Below are 12,073 nucleotides of genomic sequence, written 5' to 3' on the forward strand. Positions count from 1 at the left end.
GCCCCACCTTCCCTAGGCAGGGCTGGGTGGCTGATGGGGCTGCTGCAGGATGGGGACTTTAGTCCTATCACAGAATGAAAACATTTTATTTTCATTTTGTAGTTTTCAGATGTTTGCATCTAACTCTCAGTCCTGACAACATGACAGAGGTATCATTTTCTCATAATTTTTCCAGGACAGAAACCTAAAGTTTAGTGAGAGGTGAAGGTTGAGCCCACGGCCACAGTGGTGGATGTGGGATTTGTACTCTTTGTACTGTTCCTGGTCTGAACCTGTCCTTCAACTCAGCTGCTCTCCGAGTGCCATCAGGTGGTACCTAGACACAGCGGTATCAGGCCTCTGGGGGACTCCTGCAGGCTGGGTTTGCACCTGCCCCCACCCACCCGCAGACCCAGAGGCTCAAGGAGCCAGAGGTTCTGTTGACCTTTCTGTGACCACCTGGCCCCTGCACATAGTTCTGGGAGGAACAACACTTCCCTGCTGCTTGGAGAGATGAGCTCTGCCACAAGCCCCCTTCTGTCCTGCTGGGTACAGGATGGATTGGCCCCAGCCTGAGAGGGTTTTTGCCGTGAGAGGCTGGTGGGTGCTGTCTCCTAGGTCCCATGCTGACCCCTGGACATGGACTCAGTCACAGGGCCCCATGTCCCCTGGCTATGTAGCAGGCCCTGTGAAGGCAGGCTAGATAGTGGGAGCCAGAGGGATCTGGAATATCCATGGTTTAGCCTAATGAAGGTAATTTCTCATGTCTTCCAAGTCTAGGGTGGTCTGGCAGGGGAGGAAGCAGGGGGAGAGAGAAGGCAGGGCCATGGGGAGCTGCAGGAGCGTTGAAAGGCCAGTGTTGGGGCCACCCTGGGCTGGGCCATCTCATGGCCTGACCTCATGCCAGGGTGGGGGCTGGGAAATCTTGCTTAGTACGGATGGCCTTTGCAGGAATGAGGAGTGTCAGCTTCATGGTCCCCATCAGAGGAAGGCCCAGAAGTGCACTCTGCAGACAGGACTGCCCACTCTCCAGACAAGCAGTAAGCCTGGGAGTTGAGGCCGGGAAGGTCTGGTACAGCTCAGGGAGCTCTCTCCTGGCCTGTCCCCAGACTTCCATTCCAAGAAGCCAGGCGCATCTTCTCAAGCCTCAGCCGGGGTTAGTCTGCACAATTCCCAAGCATCTGTCAGTTGGCAAGCTGTCTTTCCTAGAGGTGATGAGGGCATGGTCCACTGATGCCACCTTCATGACAGGTGCAGACTCCGGTTTCACCAACACAGTGGTTTGTCTGTAGTATAAGCAGAGTCGGCCCGGAGTGCAGGCATCTGGCCATGTTGGGGCTGGGAGAGTCTTGGCGGACTGGCTTGGGAGATTGCCAGAATCAGTGTCCCTGCCAGGGCCCAGAGATTTGCTGCAGAGGGTCTGACACTGAATGTCTGAGGCTCTGCAGGTTAGATGGTAGTTTTGTTCAGACAGCTCTGTCTCAACTGCTCCAGGAACAGTAACTAAACAAATGTTCCATAACACTTTATTTACAACACAGTGTAACTTGATTCAGCCCTCCACCGTTCGTTTGCAGACCTTGGTTGACTACTTGTTTGCCACCAGGACCAGTTATGGGTGCCCTGCCCCACAGCTGTCTCTTTAGGTCCCGGCCTCTCTCAGCATCCTCTAATCCATCCAGGCTGTGTGTCTCTCTCTGCCCCCTTCCAAATGCCATCTCTTCATCTCCGTGCTGCGTCTGTTTCTTCCCTCCCCCTATCCCCAAACCAAGAGGAGAGGGCTGGACCGGTACGGGCATCTCCAGGTGGCCAGGAGCTGGGCTAGGGAAACGGGGCCCGCAGCAGGAAGCCTGGGCGCAGCTCAGAGCGCATGAGACCACGAAGCCACTCGGTGTAGCGAGACACCCGTGTGTACACCCCGAAGTGGCCGGCGGCTGCGCAGCCTTCGCCCCAGCTGACCACGCCCGTCAGGTACCAGGTGCCCCGGTAGCGCGTGGCGTGAGGGCCGCCACTATCGCCCTTGCAGGCGTCCTTGCTGCCGTCCAGGTAGCCAGCGCAGAACATGTTCTCGGTGAGGCGCCGGGAACCTGCCCGGCGCCGCGACTGCTCCTCGCAGTCCTGCGTCATGAGCCGGGGCACGTCCACCGCCATGAGCTCCCGCGCCGTGGCGCCGCGCTCCAGCAGCCGGCCCCAGCCGCTGACAGTGGAGAAGCGCACGGCCGCCAGCACATGCGCCGCAAAGGCAGCCTCGGGCAGGCACAGCGGCACCACGTGGGTGGCCAGACGGGCAGGCGGGTGCAGGCGGAGCAGGGCCACGTCGTGGTCCGGGACGCCCGCGGTGTAAGTGGCTGGCATGATGACCTGCGCCACGTGCAGGAACTGCTCGTCCCCGTCCTCCTGGCTGATGTCGTGCTCACCTGGAGGTATGAGGAGGGTGCTCAGCCATGTCCAGCCACCTCCCAGCACTTTCCCCCAGGTCTCATCTTTGCCCTCTGGCCTCCCAGGCAAGGCTGACCCCCAGACCCGCCCCTGGGAACCCTGTGGCTCCCAGGGCAGCTGAGAGTGGGGTGAATCTGGAACTGGGTGTTGGAGGCCAGTGAGGAAGGGGGAGTCATCCTGAAAATGAGGGATCAAATTCTCCATAGTTCCTCCCTGCCTGGCCTGACCCTCCTTAGGGTCTTTGTTCATCAACCCAGAGGGCAGAGACCCACAGGTGGTCTCATGGAGGCTCTACAGGGCCGTGGGGGCTGCATCTGCCTCGAGGTCCTCTGCTCAGGTGAGGCAGAGTGGATGGGCATCCCCCCAAGTCTCATTATGCTTTACTGGGAAGCAGGAAGGAGGCTGCGAGGACAGTAGCTGCACTGAGTCTGCCCACTCCCCTTTCCAGAGGCATCCATCCGATCATGGAATTCAGTAGCATGCTTCCCAGACTCTCAGGCCTGAGACATTCCCACCCTTGGGTCAGGAGACAGGCTGGCACCTACCTAACACCACAGTCAGGTTCTTTCCACTCTTGATTCTGTCAAAGCAGTGGGCTGCAGAGATGACCCAGCTGGGGTCAACCAGGGTCCCCCCACATAGCAGAGCTCCGTTCAGCGTCAGCATGGCCTGGGCAAGGGCACAATGTGCTCTGAGGGGTGTGCACCCCGCGGGGCGGCTGGCATTGCGTGGTCGTCTCCAACCCTGGGTCCCTCCTGGGCAAAGCTGTCCAGACCTGGCCCCAGGAGGAGCTGTTCTCTAGCACTGCCCCCACAGGGCAGGTCACTGTTGGGTCCTACTGCGCACCTCCCGGGATCAGCTCAGAGTTTTGGCCCAGTGCACCTGATTTTGCAAGTATCAGCAAGATCCTGCCCCAAAGTGCTGCCCCAAGGATGATATGCAGTAACTCTGCTGAGTGCCCTGCACGGCTGACTCTCTGAATGGAGTAGGCCCTCAACAAATATCACATTCTTTTCTTCTTCCCTTCCCCACTAACAGCAAGGAGGATGCTGCCCAGCTGGGAGCAAGGGGTGGGCCAGCCTGGGGCTAGCCACCTGGTTTCACTCTCAGGCCTGCTGACTGGTCTCATTCAGAAGACTCCACACCCTCATAGTCGGGAGGCCAGGGCCAGAACACCCTGAGCCAGGGAAGCCCTACCTTACCTGCCATGGACACTCCCCTTTGGGGCACACTTTGCCCCCCACAATTCGGCCTTCAGGGTTGCTGGCATTTCTTTTTTCCAGAATAGGTATTTTTCCACATGGATATTCAACTGTAAAAAATAAGTCAGCAAGATGGAAGGTTTGTGAAAGATGACATGTCAGTGGGCAGAGGCTCAGAACCTCCTGTTCCCTGAGAGCTGGGCACTGTGGGGGGTGGGCAGGGCTCAGCTGGGAGCCTGTGCTAACTGCCAGGCTGATGGCAGGTGGGACTACACAGGGACACCAGGCCCTGCTAGCTTTCCTAGAGGAGAGGATGTGTCCTGTGAATTCACTGAAAGGTGAAGGAAGCTCCATCTTCAGAGGAGCCATGTCTGGAAACCAGTGTGCTGTTTTGATCCCAAGCCTATTGTTTAGTCTGGTCCAGTAAAGTCTGTGGGCCAGAGAAGAAACCTGTGATGGTGGCAGCAATTTCAAGCTCAGGTGACAATAGACCTCTACCCCTGAAAGACACAGCAGTTTGGAATTGTAGCCCATCAGTTTGAGGTTGCTCTGGAAAATAATTCCATTTTCCTAAGAACACACACCTTTTCAATGTTTTAGAATCTAGACTTGTGCAGCAGTTGGTAGAGACTCTGGGTGTGTCGATGTAAACTCACAAGCCCTGGCAGAGGCCCCACAGGGGGACAGGAGTGAGACATCCTCCATCGCCTCTCAGGCTTGGTTGGGACAGCAGGGAACCCATCCAGAGAACTGCCCCAGGGTGCCCGTCCTGCTCGCTGTGGCTCTGGCTGGCACCTCTTTGCCCTCTACCCCTAGGCAGCAGCAGGTGCTAAGAGGATGCTAAGCTGCCCCCACCTCTTAGCCAGGAAGATAACTTATATCAGGACAAGGCATCTTGGACACAAACACAGCAAAGAGCCCCAGAACCTCATCACCTGTGGGCGCACAGGACACCCCATCCGGTTGCAGAGAGTACCCCTGGTGGCACCGGCAGGAGCGCTTGGCCTCCATGTGGTCGCTGCAGTACTGCTCACAGCCACCGTTCTCGTTTGAGCAGATCAGCTGGTCGTTCTTGTCTGGGGACAGGAAGGGGATGGCCTGAGAGGGGCCACCTTGGAGTCTGTGAAAACTGCCCCATGGCAGGAGGGTCCACTTTGATAGTGGTGCTCAGCCGTGGGCTGTGGGGACCTGGCACGACCAGCTCTGGGGATTGGTCCTGGAAGATGGGCCCTGGAGCTGGAGGAGTCACATGTCCAAGCAGTATGGCCAGCGGGGGGGCAGGGCCACCTTGATGGCATTTAGGGGATGCCAGGCTGGCAGATGGTGACCTCCAAGACAATCACCCTGTAAACAGCTGATGGGAAGCTGAGGAGGGCCCTGGGAAGCAGTGAAACCCCCTTTGCAGATAGTGAAAGTGTGCTATTGAGCTCGAGACACTGCTAGCAAGGGGGCCAGAGAGGTGCTAGTCTGCAAGCAGGCCTTGTGCAACCGTAAGCCAGCTGGGGACAGTCTCAGCACTAACAATGGGCTCAGACAGATGAGCTGAGCTTGATGTGGGAGGCTCATCCTGGGCTGTTGTGCACCAGAGGCTGAGCAGCAAGGGTCTCTTTCCTCAGTTTCCCTCCATGCTCTCTGGGCTCTGTTATGCTTGGAGAAGGCAATGGCTGTAGCCCAGAAAATCTAACTCACTGCGAGGCTAAGCACCTGGATGGTAAAGCCTAGACCCTGCCAAAGAGGAGTGGCCTTTGTCCTTGGCTTCTGGGAAGTGACCACTAAGCCCTGGAAGGTCCTGCCTGGGGAATGTCATTGCTTACCCAGGCCTTTGGGCATGTGGATGGTTTAGCTAACAATACAGTTTATGGTGAAGGCCTCAGGCCAATGTATCTACCTCACCTCTGGAGAGGGTAAGACTTAGGTCAGCAGGTGAGCAGTCACTCTGAGCTTCAGGGCAGCCTCCCAGTGAGGAGAGTACTTCATTCATCTTGTCACCCATGGTTCTGGGAGAACTGAGGACTCTACCAAGAGAGGACTGCTGCCCTGCTGTACTATGAGCATTATCAGCCTCTAGGTGAGGCCCTCTATTGAGTGACTGAACCTTGAGGGGACCACGGGCCCCGAACTTTGTACAGCTGAATATTTGGAAGGTAGAAAGAAAACTTATTTCCTTTATAATGAGAGGTAGAGAGGTTGAAGTTTAGCTGCCCTGCCTGGTGGGACATGAAAAAGACTCGCCTAGGCCCTCTCCAGGCCCATTAGAACTTAGAAGGGCTAGAGCCCAAGGGGCCATCACGTCTGAGAATTAGAGCCTTAAAACCCTAGATGGAAGGCTATCACTTTGGAAGGGGCCTTCAACGTCACCCTGATTGACTTCCCTCAGGGGCTGAGCCCTGGCTGGACCAGTGTGTACACCGGTGTCTCGGTCAGCCTGGTGGCCTCTATGCTGCCCAGGGCCCTTGGCACACTAGAGGACAGGAGACAGGGAGCAGAGCCTCACTTGTCTCACAGTTCCGGCCCTCAAATTCAGGGAGGCAGAAGCAGACATAGGATTGGAGCTGGTCCTCACAGGAACCCCCGTTCTGGCATGGATTTGAGGCGCACTGGTCCCCATCTGTGGAATGGGTCTGTGTTAGTGTGCTATGGAGAAGGCTGGTGGGCAGGATTAAAATGAGCTGTTCACTGACTCACCCTTGTAAGAAATCCAGAACTGCTTCTGAGGGAGCAAGAGAGGAAGCTGCATGAGACACCGCTGCCCAGACGCGCCAGCCACGGTATCTACAACACGGACTGATGGGTGGGGGAGGCCTGGGGTGGGTGCTCTGCCCTGGGCCCTTGGGGAGGGGTTCGAGAATCCCTATCTTCTTCTGGAGATGAGGTGGCATCATCTAAGAAGGACATTTTCTTCTACTCTCATCCTTCCCCAAGATGTCTAGAGCCACCAGAGGCCACACAGTTCCCTCTCCCAAGTCAGCCCCAACTCTGCCACCTCAGAGCTGGGAAACTGGGACAAGAAAGACATTCTGGACCTCCATCCTGTCCTCTTGAAAGGGTACCCACCCTCCATGGCTGTCACCAGGAGAAGGATTTAAAGACCTAAAGGCATTCTGCAAACTGTAAAGGGCCCATTGCTAAAATTGATTCCTGAGGAAACTTTTCGGCAACTTAACTTAAACTCTGAGGGTTGTTGTGAGGGTGTAACATATGGGAAATGCTGACAGTGCACTGAATTCTAGGTGGCATAAAAGGGTGTGACCAGCCGCAGTTTGCCTGAAAAAGGTCATGTTAGTATCTGTCCCAAACAGCGGGACTTCCTGGGAAATGTGTGTCTTACTGTGTGAGATGTGACATCCTGTCCTTGTGATATGAGGTGTCCTTTGTGAGATGTGATGTCCCATCAGTGTGATGTGAGGTGTCCTAGGTGAGATGTGACATCCGTCAGTGTGATGTGAGGTGTCCTGTGTGAGATGTGATGTCCTGTCAGTGTGATGTGAGGCGTCCTGGGTGAGATGTGACATCCGTCGGTGTGATGTGAGATGTCCTGTGTGATGTGAGGTGTCCTGTGAGTGTGATGTCCTGTGAGTGTGATGTGAGGTGTCCTGTGAGTGTGATGTGAGGTGTCCTGTGAGTGTGATGTGAGGTGTCCTGGATGAGATGTGACGTCCCGTCAGTGTGATGTGAGGTGTCCTCTGTGAGATGTCCTCTGTGAGATGTGATGCCCCATCAGTGTGATGTGAGGTGTCCTGTATGAGATGTCACGTCCCGTCAGTGTGATGTGAGGTGTCCTGTATGAGATGTGATGTCCTGTCAGTGTGATGTGAAGTGTCCTGTGGGTGTGATGTCCTGTGAGTGTGATGTCAGGTGTCCTGTGTGAGATGTGATGGCCTGTCAGTGTGACGTGAGGCACCCTGTGTGAGATGTGACATCTTGTCAGTGTGATGTGAGGTGTCCTGTGTGAGATGTGACGTCCTGTCAGTGTGATGTCCTGTGAATGTGATGTCTAGTGTCCTGTATGACCCTTGGTGTTCTGTGTGATGTGAGGTGTCCTCTGAGTGTGAGGTGTCCCGTGTGAGCTGGGGTGTCCTGTGTGTGTGAACTGTCCTTTGAGTATAAGTTGTCCTGTGGGTAGGAAACATGGTGTGAGTCAGGGGTGGTTATAGAAAGCTCAGGACTGGGCGGCGCCTGTGGCTCAGTGAGTAGGGCGCCGGCCCCATATGCCGAGGGTGGCGGGTTCAAACCCAGCCCCAGCCAAACTGCAACAAAAAAATAGCTGGGCGTTGTGGCGGGTGCCTGTAGTCCCAGCTGCTCGGGAGGCTGAGGCAAGAGAATCGCTTCAGCCCAGGAGTTGGAGGTTGCTGTGAGCCGTGTGACGCCACGGCACTCTACCCGAGGGCAGTACAGTGAGACTCTGTCTCTACAAAAAAAAAAAAAAAAAGAAAGCTCAGGACTACAATGAACAATGACCCTGGCTCTGAGCAGACAGCTGCACACTTACTCCAGGAGCTCTGACCTGGCTCTGTTGATTCCAGATATGGGTCCATAACAAGGCATTAGAACCTCCCAACCCCAAAGCCCTGTCTCCCCTCTGGCCACTGGCCTGTCTAGGCCACTCTTCTGGTGGCCTAGATACATTGAAATGGAAATGTAAGGGAAAGGAACATGTTGAAAATCCCAAATACAGAAATTTCAGACATGAAACCAGAAGTGAAGACAGCCCTATCTACAGGCCACATTGGCAGGGGAGGCCACAACCTCTGTGCCATGCGGCTGTACCACTAGAGGCCTTCCTGGGAAGTCAAGGACACATGGAGTGTGCTTTCAGATGACATTTTCTGATGTAAAAACGGTGTGTGTGGTGTGGCAGAGAACAGGAGGGTGTGCTGTGCTGTGCAGAGTGTCCTGGAACAGGGTGAGGGAGGGAGCAGCACAGAAGAGAGTGACGTCCTGTGAGGGAGGCAGAGCCCTGGTGGGACCCCAAATGCCACCTAGTCCCTCTCTGCAGTGCGCCCCTCAAGGTGAGGACTCACCGTCCGCTCTGTGCTCCTGAAGATCTCCCGGGCCTCCTCGAAGGAGCACTGCTCCTCCCTGCACTCCCGCTCCAGGGAGCCTGGCCGCAGCTCCTCCAGGAAGGAATTGGCACGCCTCTGCCGTTGCAAGACCCCATGGGCCTCCTCCTGGGTTATGAAGACTGAGAAACAACCCCGAAACACTCATAACCCACCACGCTAGATGGCAGGGAGGCACCACGCTGGTTCAACTCAGAGGGTCCTTGCCTGCCCCGGGGCCCCTTCCCAGCCACAGAGAGTCATACCACCGACAGGCCTGGCTGGATTCAAGTAGGCTGTGCCCTCTGTGGGTGACTGGGGACTGGTGGGGCCTTTGTGACCTGGTCGCTTCACTTCAGAAGTGTATCCTCAGGAAATATCTGAGGTAATCCCAAAAACTCAGGCCTGAGGAGCTGCTGGTAATACTTGTTGGAAACTACCATGCTGCCATCAAATGTGGGGTTTAAGACACTGTGACAGGCGAAAGTGAAGATAGAGCAACAGGACGAGTTGTGCAGGCCCCTTCTGGGCAGGTGAACTGTGTGTAAGTATTGACTTGGTGTGTCACAGCCCTTGTGTGATACTTAAATTCCTCATCTGTGACCCTGCCATGTCCCTGGTAGCCAGCCCTGCTTTTTTCCCTGAGCCCCTGGTGGCCAGCAGGGCATCTGCCTTCCTCCCCATACAGCACCCAGGCAGCCTCATCCTCATCTAGCAGCTCTCAGGAGTCCTGGGCACCTGCCCCATTAGCTCAAGACCCTGTGGCTCTCCCTGGGTACCCCAAGTGGGGCCCTCTTCAGCATCCTCCCGGCCTCTCACGGAATTCCTGGCCTTCACTTGCAGGTGCTGGGGCCCTGCATTTTGCCTGTGAAGAACATGAGGTTGGTGGGGCTTCAAATTCACCCGAGGACACTCAGAGTGGCACTAATCTCATTCTTTATGATGCCCAACAGCTGTGGAGGTAGAGACAAGGATGTTTAAGTTGTTAGAAGTTATGTAGAGGCTGAAATCCAGAGTGGGAAGCTGAGCCCTCCCAGGTAAGAGGAGTTTGGAGAAGGTGGGAGGAGGGGCCCATGGAGGAAAGCAGCACCCCTGGGGAGGCTGCAAGAGGGGCATTTGAGAGAAAGAGGACCCAGGCTTTTGCTGGGGGACATGTCCTCTTGTGAGGCTGGAACGAGGCCCAGGCAATAGGAAGGGTAGTGTACTGGGCCATCGGGGCTGAGAGGGCACCCATCTTTCTTTAAATCAGATTTTCACTTGCTGACATTCCCAGGGAATCAATCCCTTGTGGAAGGAGAGGTTGAGGACATGGGCAGGAAAACCAAAGAATTGCAGTTCCTGGGAGGTGGGAAGAGTTGAGCCAGGAATCCTGCAGGGACTCACCCAGGGCAGGCCAAGGAAGGAGTGGAGAGACCCCGAATCTGGGACCTGCACATATCCCCACAACACACCCTTGGATCAAATCAAATCTGCTTCAGAAAAGTGCTCAGAGAGCCAGAGGCAGGTCTGACAAAGAAGCAAAGTATGTTATTGTAGAGACTTTGTAAAGGACAGAACAAAGAAGATAAACCCACCTGCGGGAAGGATGACTATGGCACTTTCTCCTGAGCAAGAAAGGGCCTGTCATGGGCACACTGGGTGGCCCGCACGGTCCCATGTACCTAGGCTACAGACAGCAGTGGCAGCCCTCACCACCTTGGATGCTCTGTGGGGCCTCCCAGCAGACAAAGCATGACCCCATGTTCTCTCACCCAAGGCCTCAGCAACCCCTGTGGAGGGCAGGGATGATGGTTCACAGAGCCATCCATGGTGGTGACCAAGCCTGCAGACCCGTGCCCCGTGCCCCGTGTCCCATCCCCAATATGTTGGTACAGAGCTCAGGAGCTGCAGAGTAAGCCACCACTCGGGCTCTGAAGGCCTGATTCTCAGTGTTGTTTGACTTCACAGGGCAGATGCTTGCAGAGGGCCAGGAAAGCATTCCTGAAACTTTTTGGGAAAATAATACCACCAAACGTGGGCTGTCATGAACAACCTGTGCTGTAATGCAGGGCAAGTACCCACCCGGACACTGGTTTTCAGAAGGAAGTCACCTCAAACTGAGTCCACAGCACATGTTCCTGGCGAAGGGCACGTCCTGAGCAGGGAGCTCTGAGAGGCTGCCAGGCTATGGGATGTGTGGCAAACAGCCTGGACACCCTTCTCTGCAAGTGCACAGGGAGCCTCCCCCAACATACCTGCAGCCAGAGAACCCTGAAGCCCAAGCAGAAGGCAAATGAGCCCGCAGACCTGGGAAGCCATGGCGAGGCCTCAGCAGCAAGGTCTGTTGACATTCTCAGCAGGGACTGGAGGGCAAAGGGTAAGGGGTGGGGAGGGGAAAAGGACAGCCTATACACAGGGCTGAGGGATGAGTCCTGATGCCCTCCCCCAGCTCTAGGCAGGAGCAGGGCAGAGTGCAGTGGTCCCAGCCCCACCTGTAAGCTTGTCTTACATGCTGAAGAGTGGATACTGGGGCGTGCCTGGCACTGACACTCAAGGCAATCTAGATTGCAAAGCCCTCAGCACACGGACTGTGAGTTGGGGAGACAGACTTAGACTCCAAGTGAGAACCGTGGCTGTCAGGGAAGACAGCCTGGCTCCTGATGGGGGTCACAGAGCCTCCCTGGGATGAAGAACAGTGGCCCCAGCAGAGCCCTCACCCCATTCTGACTACGAATACCTTCCCACGCCCCATGCTCCCCCGGGTCAGGGCATGGTGAGGGTAACTGACCTCTCGGCAAAGGGTTGCTCAGGATGTGAGACTTTATGTGCTAAAATCAGAACCTGGGGTTCATCAGGCATCCCAGTCCCTGGGCTGGGCTCTCTGGGGGAAATATCCAGTTCCTTCAGGGACCAGGCCTTGCCACAGGGGCAGGGAGGAACTCCCTGTCAGCCCCATCTCTGCTCAAGTCTTCTGAGTAGTCCAGTGTGGTGAGGCCCTCGAAGACTTTTCCCTTCCACCAAGTGCAGCCTAAGCCTCTTTGGATCTGTTGACAATGCCTGTCTCAAAATATGTCTAAAAGTGTATCCAGCAAAAACCAAAAACAAAACCTTTGAGTGGCTGCTCAGTCTGGGATAGAGCTCACAGCCCATGTCCACCCCCAGTGGGAACCCTCCAGCAGAGCCACAGGTGAGAGGGGACGTGCTGACACCCGGGTGGGGGGCCTGGCTGGTTTGGGGTGCTCTTCCTCCGTAGGGCTTGGAGTCACTTCAACCCCTTCTGGCAGCAGAAAACCCAAGGAGGTTCAGAAAACATGTGCCAAGCTCCCAAGGGACGTAGGTGCCCTGGCCTGGTGTACTCTAACCTGTGAGTGGCTCCCCTCTTGTGGGCAGGGGGAAGCAGGTGGGAACTGGCTATCCAGCCATCCCACCAGCTGA

General features: G+C 55.9%; 1 protein-coding gene across 4 annotated transcripts; it reads right to left on the minus strand.

The window, feature by feature from the left end:
- Positions 1 to 18: 18 nt before the first annotated feature.
- F7 (coagulation factor VII) lies at positions 19 to 11,298 on the minus strand. Of its 4 annotated transcripts, XM_053564009.1 has the most exons (8): positions 10,894 to 11,013; positions 8,642 to 8,802; positions 6,306 to 6,330; positions 6,115 to 6,228; positions 4,556 to 4,696; positions 3,621 to 3,730; positions 2,964 to 3,087; positions 19 to 2,396 (listed from the first exon to the last, which is right to left on the minus strand). In XM_053564009.1, the coding sequence occupies exons 1-8, from the start codon at positions 10,955 to 10,957 to the stop codon at positions 1,801 to 1,803; spliced, it is 1,335 nt and encodes a 444-aa protein (XP_053419984.1). In that variant the 5' UTR covers positions 10,958 to 11,013; the 3' UTR covers positions 19 to 1,800. The 4 variants fall into 4 exon arrangements, with proteins under 4 accessions (XP_053419984.1, XP_053419986.1, XP_053419983.1 ...); XM_053564011.1 differs by lacking the exon at positions 6,115 to 6,228 and having other exon boundaries at positions 10,894 to 11,298; XM_053564008.1 differs by lacking the exon at positions 10,894 to 11,013 and having other exon boundaries at positions 6,306 to 6,404; positions 8,642 to 9,556.
- Between the last annotated feature and the right edge of the window lie 775 nt (positions 11,299 to 12,073).

This window comes from Nycticebus coucang, chromosome 15, assembly GCF_027406575.1.
Source record: "Nycticebus coucang isolate mNycCou1 chromosome 15, mNycCou1.pri, whole genome shotgun sequence".
NCBI classification, from domain to species: domain Eukaryota; kingdom Metazoa; phylum Chordata; class Mammalia; order Primates; family Lorisidae; genus Nycticebus; species Nycticebus coucang.

What these genes read in the sequence shown, in the direction of transcription:
- F7 (XM_053564008.1), bottom strand. Translation starts at nt 8,828, where the DNA reads ATGAGTGTTTCGGGGTTGTTTCTCAGTCTTCATAACCCAGGAGGAGGC. An exon ending in GTTCTGGATTTCTTACAAGG is followed by an intron (nt 6,229 to 6,305) that starts GTGAGTCAGTGA and finishes CCCATTCCACAG; the next exon opens with ATGGGGACCAGTGCGCCTCA. An exon ending in AAGGGGAGTGTCCATGGCAG is followed by an intron (nt 3,088 to 3,620) that starts GTAAGGTAGGGC and finishes GCCCTTGCCCAG; the next exon opens with GCCATGCTGACGCTGAACGG.